At 37.2% G+C, this 25549-nt stretch overlaps 1 protein-coding gene across 1 annotated transcript in view; it reads left to right on the top strand.

Annotated features, from left to right (window-relative positions):
* The window catches only part of Taok1 (TAO kinase 1), a 92273-nt gene that overhangs the window by 38004 nt on the left and 28720 nt on the right, over positions 1-25549 (top strand). Inside the window, exons 3-12 of the mRNA XM_059271261.1 lie at positions 1010-1081; positions 5569-5670; positions 6493-6538; positions 8465-8561; positions 10316-10429; positions 12364-12455; positions 18548-18641; positions 20497-20578; positions 23058-23225; positions 23635-23838. Coding sequence (XP_059127244.1) covers positions 1010-1081; positions 5569-5670; positions 6493-6538; positions 8465-8561; positions 10316-10429; positions 12364-12455; positions 18548-18641; positions 20497-20578; positions 23058-23225; positions 23635-23838 — 1071 coding nt within the window. The remainder of the gene's footprint in view (positions 1-1009; positions 1082-5568; positions 5671-6492; positions 6539-8464; positions 8562-10315; positions 10430-12363; positions 12456-18547; positions 18642-20496; positions 20579-23057; positions 23226-23634; positions 23839-25549) is intronic.

Here is a 25549-nt window from a genome sequence, read left to right as displayed (position 1 = left end):
GAGAGAGAGAGAGAGAGAGAGAGAGAGTGTGATACTTTCATGTGATGTCTTCAGAGGCCAGAAGTTTGCATTAGACTCTTGGAACTGGAGTTACAAGTGATTGTGTGCCACTTAATGTGAGTGTTGGGAACTTAACTCCAGCTCCAAGCACTCTTAACTACTAAACAATTTCTCTACCCCCCTACCATGTTTTTTGAAATAGGGTGTCCTAGTCTGGGAGCTACCCAAGTAGGGTAGACTAGTTGGCTCTAGTCTAGATTACAAATGCATGTTACCATACCCAGTTTTTTTTCTTAGAGTGGGTTCTGGGGATCAAAGTCAGATTCACGCTTAACAAGGCAGTGAGTTTTTTTTTTTTTTCTATGTTTTTATTTTTAAAGAAAATGTTTGTTCTACAGGGGTGGCAAGATGGTCTTGTGAGTAAAGACACTTGTTGCCCATCTGATGACCTGAATTTAATCTTCTGGATTCACATAGTAGAAAGAGAACTGATTCTCTAAAGTCCTCTCATCTTTAGACACGCAAAGCTCATACACATTCACAAATATATACATGCATATGCGCACACATAAATACAGTAATGGTTTTTACAAGTGTTCTTTAAAAGGAGCTTTATTGCATTTTAGCTTTTTCTAAAAAATTGGTTATATATTTGAGGTTTACAATACGGATTGTAAAATGGTGACTATAGTGTGAAGTTGATGATTTACCTGTTACCTTACATAGTGACTTTTGTATGTGACAAGAGCAGCTAAAAGCTACTTCCTTAACTAAAATCCCTAATACAACTTTGCTAACTTTAGTTCTGAATTGTTACTAGTTCTTCATATTCCTGTTTGATTTCTTTTGACTCACATCTTCCCTATTTTTTCTGCCACTAAAGGTAATTTTCATGTTTTTTTTTTTTTAATTCTAGTTTACAAGCACCTTTATTCTCAAAGAAATAACATCTCAGATTTAATCTGTTGGTTTCTATTTCACAATGGTTCTTTCTTTGTTTCTTTTTAAGGCTCGAGATGTGCGTACTAATGAAGTGGTGGCCATCAAGAAAATGTCTTATAGTGGAAAGCAGTCTACTGAGGTAAGTTAATTATATACATATTTTTGGCATGTTAGGAAAATAAACTACTTTTAATAAGGGAGAAAAGGAAGGAAATTTAAAATAGATATATTATGTGTAAAAACATACATTCTTAAATGTACCAGTAGATTTTTCTTTTCTCCCCCCCATTCATTTGTTTAGTCATTCATTTATTTTCTTTACCTTTTTAATTGCCATACTAAATCCCAGATTTCTTTATACTATTTTCATACATACTTAATTGTAGTTGATTCCCTCCTCCCCTCCCCTTCCTGTTTCTGCTTGGTTTCTGCCCTTCCAGTCAGTCTGTACCTTTCCGCCCTAGGATTTCTCCTTCAGTTCCCCACTGCTTCTGTAAAGTGCTTTGTTCCCCTCTAGTTGGCTTCTTAAATTTTCTGACTTCTGCCTGCAGTCACATCTTTCTTTACAAGTGGGTGCGGCCCATTTAGCTATTACTTGAGCCATAAACAAAATTTTAGTGGCATACCAGAAGCCTCCTAACTTGTATCTTACGCTTTTAGTTTTTTAAGCTGTGGTTTAATAATTATTCTGTGTTTATCCTGATTTCTTTTTTTCTTTTTTGGTTTTTCGAGACAGGGTTTCTCTGTGTAGCTTTGCGCCTCTCCTAGAACTCACTTGGTGGTCCAGGCTGGCCTCGAACTCACAGAGATCCGCCTGGCTCTGCCTCCTGAGTGCTGGGATTAAAGGCGTGCCCCGGGGCTGGAGAGATGGCTCAGAGGTTAAGAGCACTGGCTGTTCTTCCAGAGGTCCTGAGTTCAATTCCCAGCAACCACATGGTGGCTCACAACCATCTGTAATGGGATCTGGTGCCCTCTTCTGGCATGCAGGCAGAACACTGTACACATAATAAATAAATAAATAAATCTTAAAAAAAAAAAAAAAAAGGCATGCGCCACCACCGCCCGGCATATCCTGATTTCTAAATACTTAAGTAAATTAAGATGTACATGGCAGTAAATTAATAGGACATAACCTTTATTTAAAAATGATTTAGAAAATGTTTCATGGCTATTTTAAATTTTATCCAAAGATAATATGTAATAATTTGAAAAAGCAAAAAGAGAACTAGATGCTTTAGTTTGCTGGTATTCTTATTTCTAGATTATGTTTGGTCTGTGTATTTATATAAATTTATATAATAAAATCTAGGATTCTGAGCCTGGCATGGTAGCACATGCCTTTAATGCAAGCACTTGGGAGGCAGGGGCAGGTGTATCTCTGAGTTTGAGGCCAGCCTGGTCTACAGAGTGAGTTCCAGGACAGCTAGGGCAATACAGAGAAACCCTGTCTAGAAAAACAAAAACAAACACACACACACACAAATCTAGGATTCTGAGGATCTTTAATTTTAAAAACTAACAGTTATTTAGTTGTGATAAAGTAGTTATAACAAAATTTTTTATCTTATACCATCTTCAAATAGATGGCACAGTAGTGTAAAGTGCATGCATGTCATATAACCAGTACCAACACCCCTCTCTAGAATTCTTCTTTTCATTTTGGCCTCGAACTCACAGAGATCCGCCTGGCTCTGCCTCCCGAATGCTGGGATTAAAGGTGTGCACCACCACCGCCCGGCTAGTGTTTGTCCTTTTGTTACTGGTGTATTTTATATCACACAGTATTCTCAATGTTGATACATATTATAACCTGAGAAATATTCCATTGTGTTTATATGTGTTACATCTTTTTCTACATGCACTCATACATTTATATTCAAACCTACAAATGGACCTGGGTTCCTTCAGTCTTTTATCCATTGTCAGGAATACTGCTATGAATATGAGCACACAAACATTTCTTTAGATCCTTGCTTTACTTTCTTTTGGTTATATGTCTAGAAGTGGACTTGGTGGATTTGTTTCAAAGGCTTGGGTCCTATTTGTTTTGAATCTGTTTTGTGGTAAATCTTGGTTTGGTGATTATTACACCGAGGGTACGGCAATACTATTATAATTGTATCTCTGTCATTTTGATATCTAAAAACTGACCTTACTTAGAAGTATAATTTTATTTACTATTTTGTGAAAACAACTTTAGGGCTAAGAGATTGACTTATTTCATAATTGTTAAAGTCTGTTGATCTATTGAACCAGTATTTCATTATTGCATTATTTTTAGGATCTAGTATTGTCCTTCGAATTTTTGCTTACATAGGGATATCTAAATTTTCTTAAGACTTTATCTCGTGGAGTATTCAAATTTGAAGTTTAATGCTCATAAGATTTTCTGAATCTTACTATTTAAATGTATGATACACTTTTTGTTTGTTTGTTTTCGAGACAGAGTTTCTTTGTGTAATAGGCCTGGCTGTCCTAGAACTTGCTTTGTAGACTTTGTAGACAAGGCTGGCCTCAAACTTACTGAGATCCTCCTGCTTCTTTCTGCCTGCCAAGTGCTGGGATTAAAGGAGTGCACCACCACTGCCTGGCTATGATACATATTTATATAAAAGACTGAATATATTTTGCTTTGTTTGATTAAGAACTTGTAAAATAATATCAGAGATGGATGTTCTTAAACTTAGTATAAAATATTTGTTAATTTCTCTATTTACTTTTTCATCTCTTAATTTTGTAGCCCATTAGTGAGTGGTAAAGCTTATGAAAACCTAAAACAAGAACCCAAAACAGATTGGTCTCTATACAGTATTTATTAAACTTGTTGAATTTTTGACTGAACCTAATGACCTTTGTTTTCACTGATTTGCTTCTTAAGAGTTTGGAAATTTAGCTCAGTAATAGAGCATTTACCCAGCATGTATGTGCCCCTGTTTTCAATTCCCAGCAAAACACACACATACGCGCGCGCGCGCGCGCACACACACACACACACACACACACACACACACACACACACACACCCCTAATTATGTTTAGGGACTGGGGAGGTGTCTCAATGTGTAAAGTACTTGCCACCTGAGTGTGAGGACCTGAATTTGACTCCCCTGGACCCACATAAAAGCTAGGTACCTGTCTGTAATCCCAGTGTTCTATCATGAGATCGGAAGTGGAGACCGAATCTCCAGAATCTGGCTGCACGGCTAGCCTGGCATATACAATAAGAAGAAAGAAAAGGCCCTGTTTCCCAAAACACCCTATTGTCTACTGACCTCTACATATGCACCATGATATTGATATGCCTGCATACACATATGGGCATATGTACACACACACACACACACACACACACACACACACACACACACACACTCTGACACATAAAAAAAGAGTTACATTAAGGATGTGCCCTAAATGTTATCTGTATTTCATGATACTTGTGAGGGAAGGATCTTAGCAGAATATGTAGGAAAATGGTTATTATACTCCCTTTTTTCCATTATCTTCTTTTATACATAATTATTCCATTAGCATTTTCTTTTATGTATATGGGTATTTTGCCTGCATGTATTTCTGCGTCCCGCATATGTGCGTGGTGCCCAGGGTGGCCAGAAGAGGGTAGTGACAATTGATTGCTGCTGGAGGAAGGAGAGTCAGTTTTCTTAAGGGTGTGACCACTGATAGGTCAGCCCTCTCTAGGGCAGGTCTAATACCCAAAAGTATTTGGGTAGGACAAGTTGAACTGAAAGAGTTTTTATGTTTTATTTTACTGTTTTTTCAAGACAGGGTTTCTCTGTGTAGCCCTGACTGTCCTAGAACTCACTTTGTAGACGAGGCTGGCCTCCAATTCAGACATTTACCTGCCACTGCCTTCCAAGAGTTGAGATTAAAAGGCATGCACCACCACTGCCCAACCGGATGGGTTTTAAAGCAAGAAAGAGGGAACACAAAATTGGGTGGGTAAGGAGGTGGGGTGAATGTGGGAAATGTCCAAGGTGGGAAGATGAATATGATCAAAATATATTTTATGAAATGCTCAAGAAATTAATAAAATTAATTTTAATTAATAATTTTAAAATAATCTTATTTAAAAAAAATAAAAAGGTTGGACTTCTGAGGGAAAAAAAACCTACATGTGTTATATCATAGTCAGAGTGCTTAATTGTTATGATTTAAGATTTCATGTGCATTCGTGTTTGCCTGTATGTATGTTTGTGTACCTTGTGTGTGCTTGGTGCCTCTAGAGACCAGAAAAGGATGGACTGCTGAAAATGGATTTACACACAATTCTAAACTACCATATAGGTGCTAAGAATTGAACTCAGGTTTTCTGGAAGAGCAACAAGTGCTTTTAACTTCAGAGCCATCTTGCTAGCTTTTGATTATAAACTTAGTAGGACTCATTGATTATGAATATTATTAAACTGAAATTTGTCCTTAATTATTTTGTACCTTATATATATAATTCTTTTAAACTTTATTTTGACATTTCTTGTATAGATCATAAAGTTTTATGTTCTTCTAACCTTTTTAAATATAGTAATTAGTTTTTTCTTATGTATCTTTCAAATGAAAACCAGGTGTTCATAATTCTTCCTCCTGTTCTTTTTTCCTCCCTCTACCTAGAAATGGCAGGATATTATTAAGGAAGTCAAGTTTCTACAAAGAATAAAACATCCCAACAGTATAGAATATAAAGGCTGCTATTTACGAGAACACACCGCCTGGGTTGGTATTTCTTCTCTTCTTGTTATAAATTAATTGCTTTTGGTTTAGCATAACTTAACTCAAAATATCTCAGACTGGTTATATGAAGAAATGCTCATATACCTGAAAAGTTAGTTCATTTTGGGAAAGGAAGAACATATTCTTGCAACTCTTAACAGATAAAAGAACTTTACATGACTTCTCCAGAGTTCTTTTATAACTTCAGGAATACCAACTCAACATTTCAAGAGCAGTACCATTATTTGAGAGTGGAACTGAACATATCTTTTTGACATAAATGTGTGATAGTATATTTAAGTACAAAGATTCTTGTGAAGTTTTGGTGCATTCTGGTGAAATTTGAGATGACATGATTCCTTAGCCCAAAAACACTTAACATAGAGAATTGTGACATTGTGTTAAAAGAATTGGATTAATATAATTATAAATGCCTTTATACAGGAAAGTATGCAATACACAGCTTATATAATTGGTTGCATGTTAACATTATTAGAAGACAAGAATTAACACTGGCTTAAATTTTTTTTGATAGTTTTAAGACACAGTCTTACTATGTAGCCTAGGCTGCCCTGGAACTAACTGTGTAGTTCATGCTGACCTCATATTTTCTGCCTTAGCAACCCAAGTGCTGGGATTACCGGCATGTGTCACCATGCTTGAACCATTAGCTTAGTTTAACAAATTGCTAAATATATAACTATATTGTAAATGTAGATGATAGCTTGAGTTTGTTCTACTTTAGACTATCTTCTTGACTTCGTATTTATCTCAAACTCTTTATAATAAATTTTAATGCATTTATATTTTTTTCTCCCCATGCAGCTTGTAATGGAATATTGTTTGGGGTCTGCCTCAGATTTACTAGAAGGTAAGTTAACTTTGATTATTGATTTTTGGTTGTTTAATTTTGGCACATACCTTTAATCCTAACATCCAGGAGGCAGAAGCAGGTGCATCTCTGATTTTGAGGCCAGCCTGGTCTACAGAGTGAATTCCAGAACAGCCTGGGCTATACAGAGAAACCTTGTCTTGAAAACCCATAAATAAATGGATGAATATATATATATATATTGAGGCAGGGTCTCTCTATGTAGTCCTTGGAGGTCCTGGAACTCACTGTGTAGACCAGGCTGGCCTTGAACTCACAGAGATCCACCTGCTTCTGTATCCTGACTGATTTAATTAAAAGCATGTGCCACCCACCATTCCTGACCTTGATTATTGTTTATTACAATATTAGAATAAAGTAACAGTTTAGGCCGGGAGGTGGTTGCTGGTTGCCACAATTCTTTAATCCAGAACTCAGGAGGCAGAGGCAGGTGTAGCTCTGAGTTTGAGGCCAGCTTGGTCTACAAATGAGTTTCAGAACAGGCAGAACTACACAGAGAAACCCCATCTCAAAAAACCAAACCAAACCAAACCAATTCAGTTAGAGTTTATATAAACAATATTAATACTAAATAAAAATAAAATTTTGCAGAAACTAGAAAATTCCTTGCCTTTGACATTTTCTTCACATGAAATTTGCTATTCTTACAAAGTAGGCAAATTTTCTCATTGAAACTTTATATGCTTTGAAAAAAAAAATTCTCTGTCAATTTGATCTGTCCTGTTAATAAAAAGTAAAAAAAGGGCAAGTATCTTTTTTCACAGTCATCAGGTTTTTGTTTGGTCTTGTTAAGCTTAGAGGAACAGTTGACTGACTATTGTTAACACTTGTAAGTGTATACTAGTTAGGAAGTTTATTGGCTTTATTTTATCCCCATGGAAATTGTCTCTTGCTAAATACCTGTTTTTTAAAAATTACCCTTGAGATAACTCAGCGAGTAAAGCTGTTGCTACACAAGTATTAAGACAGGAGTTCAAATCCTCAGAACACGAGTAAAGTAAGACATGGTTGTGTGCTGCAGTAATTTCAGTGCTCCACGAGGAGCTGGAGGTAGAGACAGGAGAATCCTTAGAGGCTTGTGACCTAGATAGCCTGGCATGTTCGGAACAGCAAATACCAAAGAGACTGCCTCAAATAAGGTAGCAGGTGAGGATCAGTGTTTTCCTTTGACCTCCACACATAGACTATGGTGCGCACAACATACTATACACACAGTTACTAAAAATACCAATGTGTCAACTGGGCAGTGGTAGTGTACGCCTTTAATCCCAACACTTGGGAGGCAAAGGCAGGGGGATCTCTGTGAATTTGAAGTTAGTCTGGTCTACAGAGCAAGTTCTGGGATAGCCAGGGCTGTGCAGAGAAACCGTGTGTGTGTGTGTGTGTGTGTGTGTGTGTGTGTGTAGGGGAACAAAACAAAAAACTCCAATGTGTCTTTTTTTTTTTTTTTTTTTTTTGGTTTTTTGAGACAGGGTTTCTCTGTGTAGTTTTGCACCTTTCCTGGATCTCACTCTGTAGACCAGGCTGGCCTTGAACTCACAGGGATCTACCTGCCTCTGCCTCCCAAATGCTGGGATTAAAGGCATGCGCCATCAATGCCCGCTCAATGTGTCAATTTTTAGTATTTATTTAAAAATAGTTTTTTTTTTAAGTTTTCTTTGTTTTATATGTGTATCTGTTTGCATTTTTGTGCGTGTTCACCACAGTGCATGTGTGGAAGCCAGAGGATGACTTGAAGGAGTTAGTTCTCTCCTTCCACTATATCCTTCCACTATATATGTTTAGCACGTTGAACTCAGATTCTCAGGCTTCCACATTTACCCACTATCCTGTCTCGTTATCCTTATATATTTTTTAAACAAGAATATTCTATGTGATTACTTTCAAATAAATTTCTTTTCTCAGTTCATAAAAAGCCATTACAAGAAGTGGAAATAGCAGCAATTACACATGGTGCTCTCCAGGGATTAGCTTATTTACATTCTCATACCATGATCCATAGGTAAGTGACTCAAAAATTATCATATATTGACAAGCAAATGGTTTGTTGAATTTATCATCCCTACAGTTCAATGTCTCTGAAATTTTTGTTTACATGAGCTAAAAAGAATTATATAAACTCAACACTGTTTGGACTGTTCACGTCTATTTAGACTGTTCATGTCTAAATAGGATAGTATACATGTCTGTTAGGATAATTTTTATTTTTGCCTATGTGTGCTGCTGTGTTTCCTAAAGCATATGTATTTTATGGAACTTAATTGTAGAATTACCTAATTTGCAAACTGGAAGGGGCATTAGGGATCATAGAGTCTGTCTTTCTGTGTAAATCGATGCTCTAATTTGTGACTATAATTTCCCTAAGATTGCAAAGCCAAATAGATTTGAGCTTGAATTTAATGGCTCTTTTGTCTTCCTGATAACTGATAATGACAGATTTGTTCCACTGATTCTGTGACATGGACAAAAACCATTTTGATGTAATTTTTAACACTGCTATTAGTTTTGACTTTCGATAATAGCATTTAAAAAATTATGTGATCCAGACAGTAAATATTAAACTATGCAGTACAGTCATTTTGAGTTAATGGATTGTTATTATTTTTAGATGAGGGTAAGTGAAGTCCAAGAGAAATCTCTATGGTAGCAAGTGAGTGAGTGGCAGAATTGGAATATGTTTTCTCATCTCCACAGTGCCTCACTATGCATACGATCTAAGATTTAATTCCCAGCACCACACACACAAAAGCACTTAGAAAGAAAAAAACACACGTAAAAGTGTATTATACTCAGTACTACATTTACTATAACAAGAATTAGTAAGTCATGTAAACTTGTTTTTTCTCTTTTAAGTTTTTGGTTTTTCGAGACAGGGTTTCTCTGTGTAGCTTTGCGCCTTTCCTGGGACTCACTTGGTAGCCCAGGCTGACCTCGAACTCACAGAGATCCGCCTGGCTCTGCCTCCCGAGTGCTGGGATTAAAGGCGTGCGCCACCACCGCCCGGCTTTCTCTTTTAAGTTTTAAAAAATTAAGTATGTATTGTAGCATCTATGGAACATGTATTCCTGTTGTGTAAATATCCATATAGTTTAGTTTGGATAGTGTGTTGGAGGCCATTGATAGTGTATTATCCATGTGCTTCAGTTTTCATTTCATGTTTAATGCGGAACTATGTGGAAGCTTGAGAATGGGGTCATTCTTTGTTATTAACAAGTTTGGAAGATAAGGTTCTGTACTCTTAAAATGTTAATGCCAGGTGGTGGTGGCTCACGCCTTTAATCCCAGCTCGTGGGAGGCAGAGGCAGGTGGATCTCTGTGAGTTCAAGGCCAGCCTGATCTCCAGAGTGAGTTCCAGGACAGCTAGGGCTGTACAGAGAGACCTTGTCTCAAAAAACCAGGAAAAAAAAGAAAAGAAAACAAAAATGTTAAAAGGGATACTTGGAAATCTTATGAAATCATGAAATGATTATTATATTTTCAAAGCCATTGTTCATACTAATAAACAAGCTCAAACACACATAGTGTGATACAGTTGCCTGACTGTTTTTGTTTTGTTAAATATTCTCTTAATTGTTACTGTATTTTTACTTGAATTCTGTTTTTGTTGTCTAATTTTATCATCACTATGTGAAATTATTGCAGTACTTGATTGTTTTATATTTCCTTTCTACTGTCTGACAACATTTTGTTTTTTATTATTTTTAAACACAATCTAATGAAGGGAAGTTAACTAATTTTCTGTGTCCCTTAAACCAGAGATATCAAAGCAGGAAATATCCTTCTGACAGAGCCAGGCCAGGTGAAACTTGCCGACTTTGGATCTGCTTCCATGGCCTCCCCTGCCAATTCTTTTGTGGGAACACCATATTGGTAAGAATGGTTTTATCTGGTATTGATGCTCATAATTAAAGTATGTTATACTTTCTTTTCTTTTCTTTTTTTTAAGATTTATTTATTTATTATGTATACAGTGTTCTGCCTGCATGTATGCCTGTAGGCCAGAAGAGGGAACCAAATCTCATTGTAGATAGTTGTGAGCCACCATGTGGTTGCTGGGAGTTAAACTCAGGACCTCTGGAAGAGCAGCCAGTGCTCTTAACCTCTGAGCTATCTCTCCAGCCCTCAGATGTTATACTTTCTAAGATGTCATTTTCCTGAAAATATACTATCATTTTTGATATTTTTTACTTTATGTTTCATACTTAAAATATAGATTTGCAGGTTTGTCCTTGCAGTGCTTTTTTTTATCTTTTTCATCTATCTTTTTAATCCTTGCCACTTTGTTTTCCTGTTATTCACTGTATTGTGTATTAGATATGGAAGTAAAATGTTGTTAACATTCAAATAGAGGAAATAGACACACTAAGTAAACAGTAACAAGTTTTCTTAAAATTTACTTTTTAAAATAAATTTGTGAAGTTCGTGTCTTTGTGTGTGTATGCCACATATATGGGGTACCCATGTACCAGAATCAGAGCCCTTAGGGCTGAAGTTACAGGTGACTCTACAGATGAGCCTCCTGATGTGGATGCTGGGAACCAAACTGAGGCCCTCCAGAAGAGCAGCGATGCTTATAACTGCTGAGCCATATCTGCTGCAGAAGCACCACTTCTTTTTTGAGACTGTGTCTCCTGTTGCTCTAGCTGGCTTCAAACTCCCTATATTTAGTTGAGGGTGATGTGCATCCCTGATCCTCCTGCTTCTGTTTTATGTGAGCAAATTTACTTGATATTGCTGCTTAGACTGGTAGCTCAATTGGAGGGATTTTGCTGTTTGGATTTTTCTGCTTGAGGAATTTCAGATGTACATAAAAATAGAAGTATGGATGAGATTTTTCATCCCAGTTACCCAGCCCTATAACCTTATCACATAGTTAATTTTGCCCTCTCTATTTCTACCCCATGTATTTTTTAATGAAGTTCTAGGTAATATCTGCTCTGGTCTATGAATGATTTTATATGTATCTGTCAGTGAAAATTTGAAGGAAATAATTTTTCAGCTATTTAAACTTCCATGTATTACCTTTGTAGATTCTAAAAATAGTACCTTTGGTTCACTCCATCTTTTTTTTTTTTTTAAATCTATATTTGAAATCTCCCTTCTTATTTTATAAAAGACTTGTTTCAACAGTACATTGCTCTGGGATGTAAAGTCTCAAAAGCATACTTTAGAGACATTTGTGACTATCCAGTTTCTTTTAGAAACATTAAAGGGTCAGGATATAATTTTATGGCTAGGCCTTGTGCCTTCCTTTTCATCTCAGGTAAAACAACTGACAGTCGCCGGGTGGTGGTGGCTCACGCCTTTAATCCCAGCATTCGGGAGGCAGAGGCAGGCAGATCTCTGTGAGTTCGAGGCCAGCCTGGTCTCCAAAGCGAGTCCCAGGAAAGGCGCAAAGCTACACAGAGAAACCCTGTCTCGAAAAACCAAAAAAAAAAAAAAAAAAAAAAAAAACAACAACAACAACAACAACAACTGACAGTGTTTGTTGCCCATGGTAAACTTCAATATTTCAAGCAGATATTAGAATTTTATAATGAGATTCTGAGATAACCCTGCTTTGGTATTTTCCTTTTGTAATGTTAAATGATCATGTCAGATGGTGGGAATAAGTATCATGTTTTCTGAGCATTGCTAACTACGTATGTCACAACTTTTTATTTTCCTTTCGTCACAACTTCTAATTTGCTTCCCATTGTAAAGAAAATTTATGTTTACATATATTGGCTGGAGTTCAATGTTATTTATGTTGATGGAACTTATGTTCTCCAACTTTTAAGTTGATTGAATATTGTATGTTTTAGGATGGCCCCAGAAGTAATTTTAGCCATGGATGAAGGACAGTATGATGGCAAAGTTGATGTATGGTCTCTTGGAATAACATGTATTGAATTAGGTAAGCATCATTTTTTATTACTAAGGATTAAGTTTTTTGCTTTTGTTTTTTTTGAAATAGAATCTCACTCTTAACCTTGGCTGGCTTCTAACTTGCTATATAGATCAGACTGGCCTCAAACTCAGAGATCCAACTGTCTCTGCCTCCTGACTGCTAAGGTGTAAGCCACCACACCTAGCTGAATTAAGTTTTGATCCAATATTTTATTTCAATCACCATATTAAATTGGATTTTGGTCTTAGATCTCAATTATTTGAAAAATTAATTGGTTATGTGTGTATGAGTACTTTTGTCTGCATGTATGTCTGAGTTCCATGCACGTGCAGGGAAAGTGTAATGAAGGTGCCAGTAACAACTCGGGCCTCTGTCCTGATGTTGCCATACTAATGCTGGCTATGGGGTTCCCAGCACTATAGCAATTAGGCTGGATGCACTTTTTCCCCTAAAGGAACAAAATCCTCCATATTTGTGTTTATTCAGAATTCCACATGTTGGAAACTGAGAAAAAAAAATACAATAGAAGAATTACAAAAGACAATCCAAAAGTCTGTTATCAAACATTAAACTAAAAGAGACTTTCTAAGTTTCACTTCAAAGGCAAAGGAAAAGATGCTCTCTGCTAAGCTGATGTGTTTATGTGAATTACAAGGCTTTGGTCTAAAACCATTCTGTTGAGTGATTTAACTATAGTTTCCGATGGTTCCAAACCTCTGTGTGGGTGCTGGGAATTGAACTCAGGTCTTCTGGAATATCAGCCAGTTCTCTTAGCCATTGAGCCATCTCTTCAGTCTCAGATTTAAGGGGAGAAATAAATCATTTAAAGCTTTTGCTTTGATTATCTGATAATTTAGTTAACCTAGCATATATTAGATTAAGTATATTTGCTATTAAATTAGTTCCAAAATAATTTTTCACTATGGTCTTAAATATCTGTGTCTGACATTAATTAATGTTTGTTTAACACTTAGAATGTACCTAATATTACCATATTTACTATCCATAGAAGGTTTCTTAATTATCCATGAATTATTCACTATATATTAGTTACCTTTTTTTTGTTTGCCTGTTTGTTTTTTGAGACAAGGTTTCTCTGTGTAATAGCACTGGCTGTCTTGGAACTCTCTTTATAGACTAGGCTGCCCTTGAACTCACAGAGATCTGCCTGCCTTTGCATCCTGAATGATGGGATTAAAGACGTACACCATTACCACTCTGCAAGTTAGTTGCTTTTAAGTTTAGAAATTAGATGTCCAAGCTGTTCTTGGTTGGGTAGGCCTTGACTCCTGTTAGGATAGAGGCTAAGGCAGGAAGATTACAGATTCAAAGTCTGCCTGATAAGAGAGTGGACTCTGAGTAACCTGGGAAATTTAGTAAGACCTGCAAAAGACAGCAAGCCAGACTTTATTCAAGTGGAACCATAGTGATGTAGGTATGCAGTGTGGATTGGAGTTGGAAAAAAAATGCACACACAATAATAAGCAATAAGACCTCTGAAATTAAAAAAAAAAAATGGCCAGGCATATACCATCATGCCTTTATTAATTAATCCCAAGCACTAGGGAGTAGAGGCAGGCAGAATCTGTGAATTTGAGACCAGCTTGGTCTACATAGTGAGAGTTAACTTCCAGGCCAACCAGGGCTATATAGTGAGCGCCTGTCTTTTAAAAAATAATAATCAGATAAATAATTATTTTGTTTAAATGAAATTTAAATAGTAGCTTACAAGAATGTGAGAGGTAGAAGGATAGTTTCGTTGGTAGAGTGTAGTATTCATGAAGCCTTGTGTTTGATACCAGTAACCCAGAAACCAAGCATGGTAGCATATGCTTATAATCCCATCACTCAGGGGAATCAGGAGTTTAAGGTCATACTCAACTACATGATGATTTAGAGCCCAGCCTGGGCTACATGAGATTCTTTCTCAAAAAAAAAAAAAAAAAAAAAAAAGGTGAGCTAAAGTCCTGATGGCACATATGGTAATACCAGCATTTGGGTGGAAGGCTTAGGAGGATCTTTATTTGGCCTACATAGTGATGTCCAAATCAGTCTGGGCTACATAGGGATACACTGAATTAAAAAAAGGAATTTGCTTTTTTAAAATCTTGGATCTCACTATGTAGACCAGGCTGGACTAGAACTCAAAGAGATCCTCCTGCCTCTGCCTCTGGAGTGCTGGGATTAAAGGTGTGCATCACCACTGCCTGACTCCCTATAGTAGTTTTAAAGCTACTATGTGAGATAGAATATAGATACCCGCTAGCCAGTAAACCAACCATGCTAACCTAGGGTGGATGTCAGGCTCGAATGTAGATGTGAACTCCTGTAGCATAGTGTGAAATCAGAAATGAATAAAGAGTATGTATACAAGAGGAAGGTGTGGCGATTAAAAGGTCTGGTAGAGTTACTAAAGCATTCATTCCTAGAGATAGAGTTAGCAGGGATCAAGGAGAGTAGGGAAGTATAGAGTTAGTGTCCATAGAGGCAATCTATATTTTGGGTTAACCAAGCATAGTGATAGAGCCTAATAAAAATGATGGATTTCTCCTAATGAGGCATTACTCACTGCAGAGAAGAGACCTGGTTTGCCTGAGGTGGTCAGAAACGGAAAAGAAGTTATTCTTACTATGTTTGGAATGGGGCATTGGCAGAGAGTGGTAGCAGAAATGCTACCCTGGCTATACACAAAAGCAGATTATCAAATAAACATTAAAGGCTTGGTATGATGATTCATGCCTATAATCTCAGCACTTGGGAGACTGAGATAAGAGGATTGCCATGAATTCTAGGTAAGCCTGCCCTGCAGAATGAGACTAAGATGGAGGGAAAGGAAAGAGAGGAGGTAATAGGAATAAGACTTGCCATTGTTAAAGTACAGTGTAACAAATACTGTTTGGGATTAGAATTTGAGATGAAATGCTGAACTATTTTTTCTTTTGTTTGTTTGATTTTTGCTTTTTTTTTTTTTTTTTGGTTTTTTTTTTTTTGTTTGTTTTTTTTGAGACAGGGTTTCTCTGTGTAGCTTTGCGCCTTTCCTGGAACTCACTTGGTAGCCCAGGCTGGCCTCGAACTCACAGAGATCCGCCTGGCTCTGCCTCCCGAGTGCTGGGATTAAAGGCGTGCGCCACCACCGCCCGGCCTGATTTTGCTTTTTTGAAACAGGGTCTCATGTAGTCCAGGTTGCCTGACTCTGTCTCCCGAGTGCTGGGATTAAAGGCATGCACCACCACACTTGGCTATTTTTAATAATAATGTAGAAAGAAATGTGTTGTGTATGTCTGTTAAGTTTATGCGTGTGTCTTTTAATTCTGTCTATTGAGAAGATGTAAAAAATGGACCAGAGAGATGACTTAGCTGTTAAGAGACACCCAGCATTGACATCAGGTGTCTCACAACTGCCTGTAACTCCAGCCCCAGGGGATCTGACACCCTCTTCTGGTATCATTGGCTGTCTACACTTGTGTATATGCAGGGGGATCAAAGTACAGCTGGGGCAGTCTTTTATCTCCTTCCATCATGTGGGTTTTCGGGATTGAACTCAGGTTATCAGGCACGGTAGCAAGTGCTTTCATCTACTGAGCCATGTAGTAGAATATTATCTTAAGGAATGTTACTTTTGTTTATGTTGCATTTGTTTAACTCTGAAACTATATTACTGTGCCTGTGTAAAACACCTGATGGTCTAATAAAGAACTGGCCAGTAGCAAGGCAGGAGAAAGGATAGATGGGGCTGACAGGCAGAGAGTATGTATAGAAGGAGAAAACTGAGAGGGAAAAAAAGGACCTAGGAGCCAGGGAAGGAGGAGGCCTCCAGGGGCCAGCCACCCAGCTACACAGCAAGCCACGGAGTAAGAGTAAGATTTATAGAACTAAGAGAACAGGAAAAGCCCAGAGGCAAAAGGTGGACAGGATAAGTTAAGGAAAGCTGGCAAGAAGGAAGCCAAACTAAGGCCGGGCATTTATAATTAAGAATAAGCCTCTGTGTGTGATTTATTTGGGAGCTGGATGGCGGGCCCCCCATAAGAGAAGAGTAAAAAAAAAAAAAAAAAAAAAAAAAAAAAAACAACCAACAACAGAGCCATCTCCCCCAATTTCACATTTTAGAAAGCAGAAAAAAGGGAATAATCTGAACTCATGGTAACAAGACAGAATAATAAATAAAGATCAAAATAAAACTTAGTTAAACAGAAAATTGAAAACTAGAAAGCATCATTGAAACTAAAATCTAATTCTTTATGAAGATCATTAAAATTGATAAACCTTATTTCATTTTGCTTAGAAAAAGAAGATACAAATATCTGATATTAGGAGTGGGAGAAACCAGGTATGATAGATTACATTTATAATCCTAAAGTTTAGGAAGCTGAAGGTAGGTGAATCACCATTGTTTGGAGCCAAGCTGGCCACATGGTGAGTTCCAGGATAGCCTGGCCTATTACGTGAGACCTTGTCTAAAAAGTAAAATCAAAGGTAGGGGCTGTGAATGAGAAGTAAAGATTAGTATTGATTATTAAAAAGTTAGGGGACTAGACAGATGCCTTAGCAGTTAAGAGCTCATACTACTCTAGGGGATCTGATACTCTCTTCTGATTTATATGGATATCTCCACTTGCATGCATACCCCTATACAGACACAAACAGGTGATTTAAAAGTAGCAATAAAAATAAAATAGAGGGCATGGCCAGATGGCTTTGTGCAAATCCTTAGCACTCATGTCAATATCTGGGGGTGACTATAATCCCAGCACTAAGTGTGAGTGACAGGCAAGTACCTAGAACTTGCTAGCCAGCCAAACTAACCAGACAAACAAATGCTCTTCTCCAGAGGGAGTAAGAGTTATGTTCTAAAGAAAACAATCCAAAGTACAAATAAGATAATACTTAAAGGGAAGGAGTGTTGCCAGCTTGGCTCCAAACAATGGTGATTCACCTACCTTCAGCTTCCTAAGTTCAGAAAAGACCCATGTTGCCAGGTGGTAGTGGTGTACACCTTTAATTCCAGTGAGGCAGGTGGATCTCTTAAGTTTGAGACCAGCCTGGTCTACAGAGATAGTTCCAGGACATCCAAGACTACACAACAAACCTTTCTTGAAAAACCAAAGGGGGAAAAGAAAAGACCCCTGTGTTAGGGCAATTAGAGGAAGGCACGGATCCATATGTAAAGGCATGCATAACCATGTGTGCCCCCCTCCCCAAATAATATGGAAATATGAACAGTTTTCTGTCTGAATTTGAGGACTCAGTACAGTGGCCTGATTCTTTGACAGGCTCAAGTGATTAAAACTACCTATAGTATGATTGAGGCTTTGGAACCAAACTTCAATGGGGTTTGGTACCAGGTGACTTTAACACCATTAGGTGGCACAATTTAATGCATATCATATGGCTTTTATGAAAATGTTCTTGTATATTGACATGTTTAGGGATGGTGGGCCATCAGAACAAGTAGTTTATCTCAATTGAGTTACATTAAAAAGTTCTTTGTTGCCAGGCAGTGGTGGCGCATGCCTTTAATCCCAGCACTCAGGAGGCAGAGTCAGAAGGATCTCTGTGAGTTCCAGGACAGCCAGAACTGTTTGACAGAGAAACCCTGTCTCAGAAAAACAAAAACAAAAACAAAACAAACAAACAAAAAAAGTTCTTTGTAGGGGCTGAAAAAAATGGCACAGCTGTTAAGGGAACTAACTGGCTGCTCTTCCAGAGGTCCTGAGTTCAACCACACGATGGCTCACAACCATCTGTAATGGGATCTAGTTCTCACGGTGTTCGTGAAAACAGGTCACTCATACATAAAATAAATATATAAATATTTTTAAAGGGTTCTTTGTAGCCAGGTGTCATAGTACACACCTATAATCCCAACACTCGGGGAGCACAGTGAGGCTCATGCCTCGACTTGGTCTACAAAGCGAGTTCCAGGACAGCTGGGGTTACGCAGAAACCCTGTCTCAAAAAACCAAAACAAAAGGTTTTTCTACAACAATTTTTTATTAAGTTTAAAGTTGTTTTGAAAATATCTTCTTTAAAAACTTGATTAACATTTTAGTATTTTTATATATTCACATTTTAACAGAAAGGTTTCCTCTCTTTTATAGCGGAGAGGAAGCCTCCTTTATTTAATATGAATGCAATGAGTGCCTTATATCACATAGCCCAAAATGAATCCCCTACACTACAGTCTAATGAATGGTGAGTATTCCCACAAGATATTGATTAACATTTTGAAAATTTTATAAATATTGATAAAATATAAATCATTATCAAGATGACTTAATTTTATGTAAATAAATGTACTACGTGAAAAGAAAGTAGGTTTACTTTTCCATTAAATTTTAGGAGCACAGATAACCGTAATAATTTAATAGCATTTTTAAGCATTAATTTTTATAACTAAAATGCACAGATTGTTATAACCTGTTGTGATAATTGTATGAAGAATAGATTATCATTTATATTGTATAAGACATAGGTAAAATGGTTTGATTCTTTCAAAATTGTTAGGTTATTTAAAACCTTGGAAATGCTCTATGTTATTCTCATTGCTCTGGTTTTTCTTCTGATGTATAGTCTTTAATTGGATAAAACTTCATGTAAAGTAGTATGTGGAGAAGAGATTATTAACAAGTTTAGACTAGAATTGTTATGAGTTGAAAAAAATTGTATATTAGTTACTTTTCTCATTTCTGTAACAATTTACCTGACAAGGCAACTTAGAGAAGGAAGAGTTTATTTGGGCTCCCAGTTAGAGGATATAGTCCATTGTGATGGGAAGGCATTGATGGTAGGAGCTTGATACATTGTGTCCTCAGTGAGGAATTAGAAAGAGATGGATGGTGGAGCTCCACTTGCTTTGATGGATTTATTCAGTCTGGAGCTCCATCCCATGGCATGGTGCCACCTGCATTCAGAGTGAGTCTTCTGCAGTTGAACCTTTCTGGAAGCACCCTCATAGACCACCCTCAGAGGTGTGTTCCCGTGGTGATTCTAAAGTCTGTCCAGTTGATAGGATTAACGACTACTATTCAACCCCTTGTCAGCATTACACTTCTTTCCCCTAAACTTGCATGTTCATTTCATAATACAAAATACATTATTTCATCTCTGAAAGTTCCCATAGTCTCTAACAGTTCCAACATTATATAAAAGCCCAATGCCTGAGGTCTCTTCTGAGAGGTATGGTAAACTCTTACTTATGACCACTTGTGCAATGAAAAACAAGTCTGATTTTCTATGATCTTAGCTTTTAGGAGGATGAGGCAGGAGGATTGCTCCAAGTTCAAAGCCAGCCTTGGCTGTAGTGTGAAACTCTATCTCAAAAAACAAACAAACAACAACAACAAAAAAAATGGGTTACTCTTTTAATATTAGAGATAAACATTGATGGAGTAATTATTTATTGAGTGATCACTGAGCTCCCATAACACATTACAGGCTTTTAATATTTTAAAAATATATCTTTATTGGTTTTCTAGATTTAATGGAAATCTTATCCTTTTGGTCAGGGCAGCACCTGCTCAGGTGTTTAGAAATGCTCTTCTTCCCTGGTCTGCAGAGTGACGACACAGAGAAGGCCTGTCTTGAAAGACAGAACAAACAAATGCTCTTCTCCAGAGGGAGTAAGAGTTATGTTCTAAAACGAGTTCTGTAGAAAACAATCCAAAGCAGAAATCAGACAATACTGAAAGGGGAAGGAATGTGGGAAAGTGTATTTGAATGGGGAAAAACTCTGGACAGCTCTCTTCCTTTTGACTCAGTATCGAATGGTTTCTGATAGGTAAATATGTGGGAACAAGATTTTTTTTTCTAGCCAAGTATATACTCTATCGTGACACTATACCCCTAGCCTAAGATTTTTAAATGATCTGTGCAAATCTATTTTTGAAAAATGTTAAAAGAGTCATTGGTTGCTTTAGATATCTTTGAATAGATGAAATTATATTATCATTTCTTTTCCATTCTTCCTCCTGTGAGTAGGCTTATGCCTTTTTGAATGTGTTTTTAAAGGAAATAGCAATATGTTCACTTGATACTTTCTTTACAATAGGTCTGATTATTTTCGCAACTTTGTAGATTCTTGCCTCCAGAAAATCCCTCAAGATCGCCCTACTTCAGAGGAACTTTTAAAGGTCAGTCTGTAAAACTTTGTTTTAACCCTTAAGAAATGATTTTAAAACGCTTTTTTTTTTTTTTTTTTTTTTTTTTTTAAACTCAGTCAGGATTAACTATATTAGTTTTTACTAAAATACTACATTTGGGGCCAGTGACATAGCTCAGTAAGGGCACTTGTTTCCAAAGCTAACAACCTGCATTGAATCCCTGAAATCCACATGGTGAGAGGAGAGAACTGATTTCAGCATACATGTTTGTGTTGTGTTTTCCCCTTCATAAATAATAAACACATGTAAGTTCTAAAATAATAATTTAAAAGTTGTTGTTGTTGTTTTGGGTTTTTTTTTCCATTGCTGGCACTCAAATAGGACTACATGTACTGTTATCAGTTAGCTATTTCCCCAGCCTATTGAAATACTAATTGTTGTTTTTTTGAGATAGTGTCTCAACCATCATTATGGATGGTTGTTAGCCACCATGTGGTTGCGGGGAATTGAACCCAGGACCTCTGGAAGAGCAGCCAGTGCTCTTAACCTCTAAGCCATCTTTCTAGCCCCTTACCCGCCGCCTCTCCCCCTTTTTTTTAATCTTTTTTTTTTTGATTCAAGGTCTCATTATGCCTTGACTGGCCTGGAACTCAATATATAGACCAGGCTAGCCTTGAACTCTTAAAGATCCTTCTGTCTACCTCCCTAGTGCAGGGGTTAAAAAGTATACATCATCATATTTGTCTGAATGTGGTTCTTTTTTTTTTTTTTTTTTTTTGGTTTTTCGAGACAGGGTTTCTCTGTGTAGCTTTGCGCCTTTCCTGGATCTTGCTCTGTAGACCAGGCTGGCCTCGAACTCACAGAGATCCTCCTGCCTCTGCCTCCCGAGTGCTGGGATTAAAGGCGTGCGCCACCACCACCCGGCCTGAATGTGGTTCTTAAAGCATCTTTTTTGAGAGGGGATCTCATGTATCCTAGACTGGCCTTGTACTTTTGCTGTGTAATTGAGAATGATCTCAAAAGTACTGATCCTCCTGCCTTACATCCCAAGTACAATGTTCTCCATGGTTATGTATATGGTACTGGGATTTAATTCAAGACTTCCTGAATCTTAGGCAAATACTACCAACTGAACTACATCCACAGCTCTCTTAAAATATCTTGATTAGGATCTGAAGAGATGACTCAGTGGTTAAGAGCATTGGCTGCCCTTCTAGAGGACCCAGTGTTGATTCCCGGTACCTACAACTGTTTGCACTTTCAGTCCTAGAGCATATGATGCTCTCTTCTGGCCTTTGAGGATACTGCACATGCTGCACAAAACGCACCTAAACAAAATACTCATACAAATAAAATAAAAATAAAAAACATCATCAGGCAGTGGTGGTGCATGCCTTTAATCCCAGCACTCAGTAGGCAGATGGAGATGGAGCTCTGAGTTTGAGGGCAATCTGGTCTACAGAGTGAGTTCCAGGACAGCCAGGGCTACACAGAGAAATCTGTCTCAGAACCATAAATAAATAAATAAACGAATGAATGAATGAATGAATCAATCAATTAATCATCTTGACTAGGCAGTAATGAGAATTTGACTCTAGCTAGAAGTTGTTTCCACAAGATTTATATGAACTATTTTTATATTAATGTTTTAGAATTTCAAAACAGGTAAATTTTTTTTCACTCACAAATGTCAGCTAAATTAAACTACAACAAATATACATACATACATTTGATAATATTGTTTGCAATCACATTATATAGTAAAACAGTAAAAAATTTCCCATACTGCTTTTGTAGTTCCAGGGAGTAAGCTCACCTATAGTCTCAGAAATGGAAGCCTGACCATTTGAACACTCATACTAGCAACATATTATAATAGTCTGGTCATGGCTGTTTATGCCTGTATTTCAGCACTAGGAGGATCACTAGTTCAAAGCAAAACTGTGACTGTCACAGTGAAATCTTGTCTCAAGAAAAAGAAATCCATAGTGTCTTAAGTTCTGATTACTTCATTCACTTCCGGTTACTTAAAGCAAGCATAGCTTATAATCAGTAGTGAATTTTCTTAGATTTTATACGCTTTGATAATTTCAACTTTTTTTTTTTTTTTCCTGAGACAGGGTTTCCTCTGTGTAGCTTTGGAGCCTGTCCTGGCACTCACTCTGTAGACCAGGCAGGCCTCGAACTCACAGAGATCCTCCTGTCTCTGCCTCCCGAGTGCTGGGATTAAAGGCATGTGCCACCACCACCCAGCTGTCAACTGTATTTTCATTGGCCAATTAAATATATCATGGTGAGGAATTATTCAAGAGTATTTAATATGTAAGCACAAATTGAATGTGGAAATTACTTCTTCCTAAGTATCAAAAGTCTTTGATGTAAAAGAATCAGATAGCTATAGATTGTATGAATTGTGTATCATAGTGTAATAACTGTAGATTATGAGAAAGGAATATATTTGAACTAATTAGGAAAAAAAGTAATCTATTTTTATTTTCTTCCCTTCCAGCACATGTTTGTTCTTCGAGAGCGCCCGGACACAGTGTTAATAGATCTTATTCAAAGGACAAAGGATGCAGTAAGAGAGCTGGACAATCTGCAGTATAGAAAGATGAAGAAACTCCTTTTCCAGGAGGCACATAATGGACCAGCAGTAGAAGCACAGGAAGAAGAGGAGGTATAATTCCCCAAAATAACACAAATTTTTGGTTTGATTTATTGATTTCTTATACTAATTGTCCAGCTAAACATACTTTTTATATCACTGGTTCTAATATACTGTGCTATTATCATTGATTCTCTGAAATCCTTTAATCTTATTATTATAGGGGTTTGTGATTTAGCTCAGTGGTAGAGCGCTTGTACTCTGGGTTTAGTCCTCGCTCCAAAAAAGAAAAAATCTTGTTATTATATACTTTCTATTCAACCATTTAATGTTGTGTAGTAAAGGATGCAAGAAGTCTTTTATTGAATATGAGAAGTCTTTTATTAAAGAAACCTCTTTGTATTCATCAGGCTTCTCTTCTCCTTTAATCAATAATTGAAAAAAGATTTAGATATTTTAGTTTAATGCTCTTTTCCTTTAGGAGCAAGACCATGGTGTTGGCCGGACAGGAACAGTGAATAGTGTTGGAAGTAATCAGTCTATTCCCAGTATGTCTATTAGTGCCAGCAGTCAAAGCAGCAGTGTTAACAGTCTTCCAGACGCCTCGGATGACAAGAGTGAGCTTGACATGATGGAGGGAGACCATACAGTAATGTCTAACAGTTCTGTCATCCACTTAAAACCTGTGAGTATTTGCATTTCTTTGGGGGGGAAAGCCAAACCCTCAACTTTGACCCATCATTTTCTTCGATTGATTAGTTCAAGAGATTTTCCTTGAAGTTTAAGAAGTTTGGAATCTGGGTGTGGTAGCACATACCTGAATCCCACACTTGGAAGGATCAGGAATTCAAGGGCTGCCTCAGCTACATAGTAAATTTGAGGCCAGCCTGGGCTGCATATGACCCTGTGTGCCACCACCACCACCACTACCCCTAGAAAAAGGAAAAAAGAAAACAACAGTTTGTGCTGGAGAGCTGGCTCAGTGGTTTAGATCATTTGTTGCTTTTCCAGAGGACCTGAGTTTCTCAACATCCACAACAAGCAACTGTGTCATAGCTGTGTATAATTCCAGGTCCAAAGGATATAATACCCTCTTCTGGACTCCATGGACATCTGCATTCAAAATATACAGATATGTGTGTGTGCATGTGCACACAAAATCTCTGAACGTCAGGGTTACATAGAGGACAACACCCCCATCCCATGCCCAAAAAAAACAAACTTTAGATCATTTTTGTTTTCTATAGATAGCAATGGTTTAAAGTATTAATCTGACACCTGAATATGGGAAATTACTGTTTTGAAACACATTAGTTTTTTTTTTGTTGTTGTTGTTGTTTGTTTGTTTAGTTTTTTTTTTTTCTCGAGACCAGATTTCTTTGTGTAGCTTTGCACCTTTCCTGGAACTCACTCTGTAGGCCAGGCTGGCCTTGAACTCACAGAGATCCGGCTGCCTCTGCTTCCCGAGTGCTGGGATTAAAGGCATGTGCCACCACTGTCCAGCTGGGAAATTACTGTTTTGAAATACAAAAAGATGTGAAACTATTTTAGGAAAAATAAAAATATAGATACACTATATAATCTATTATTAGAATATTTGTAAAGAGCAAGAATATATATTTGAAATTTATGAATAGTTGTTATTAGAAAATGAGAAAGTTGATTATAAGTAATGAGTCAGGAGCAACTTTTATAGTATTCCCCCCCCCCTTTTTTTTTCCAAGACAGAGTTTCTTTATGTAACTGCCCTGTTGATAGATTTATAGCATTGAAAATGTAATTGGTGCCAATTATAATGGCTAAAGAGGAAAATTGTTAACTTTTTTAAAGACAAGGTCTCGGTATGTGGCTTTGGCTGACCTGGAACTCAAAAGAAATTTGCCTGGGGCAGAAGAGATGGCTTAGTGGTTAAGAGCACTGTCTGCTCTGCCAGAGGTCTTGAGTTCAATTTCCAGCACCAACATGGTGGCTCACAGCCATTTATAATGGGACCTGATGCCTTGTTCTATCTGATGCCCTCTTCTGTCATGCAGGCATACATGCAAATAAAGCATTCATACGTATAAATAAATGAATCTTTAAAAAAGAAAAAAAAAGGATCTGCCTCCCAAATGCTGGGATTAAAAGTGTATGCCCAACCTTAATATATTTTAACATATACATAGCACCTATTATGAATGATGGTTAAACTGTAACATCATTGTTATTATAAAAATTCCACATAAATTTCATTTTCTTTTGAGACCTGGTCGTAGTCTAGCCAAGGTTGGGTTTACATTCATGGCAGTGTTGTCTCAGCCACAGTCAGCAGCCCCCACACCCAGTAACAGCAAGAGTGGTTTTCTTTAATTTTTTTTGTTTGTTTGTTTGTTTGGGGTTTGGTTTGTTTGGTTTGG

Source organism: Peromyscus eremicus, chromosome 8a (assembly GCF_949786415.1).
Source record: "Peromyscus eremicus chromosome 8a, PerEre_H2_v1, whole genome shotgun sequence".
NCBI lineage: Eukaryota > Metazoa > Chordata > Mammalia > Rodentia > Cricetidae > Peromyscus > Peromyscus eremicus.
This window is presented reverse-complemented; position numbering and strand designations above follow the sequence as displayed.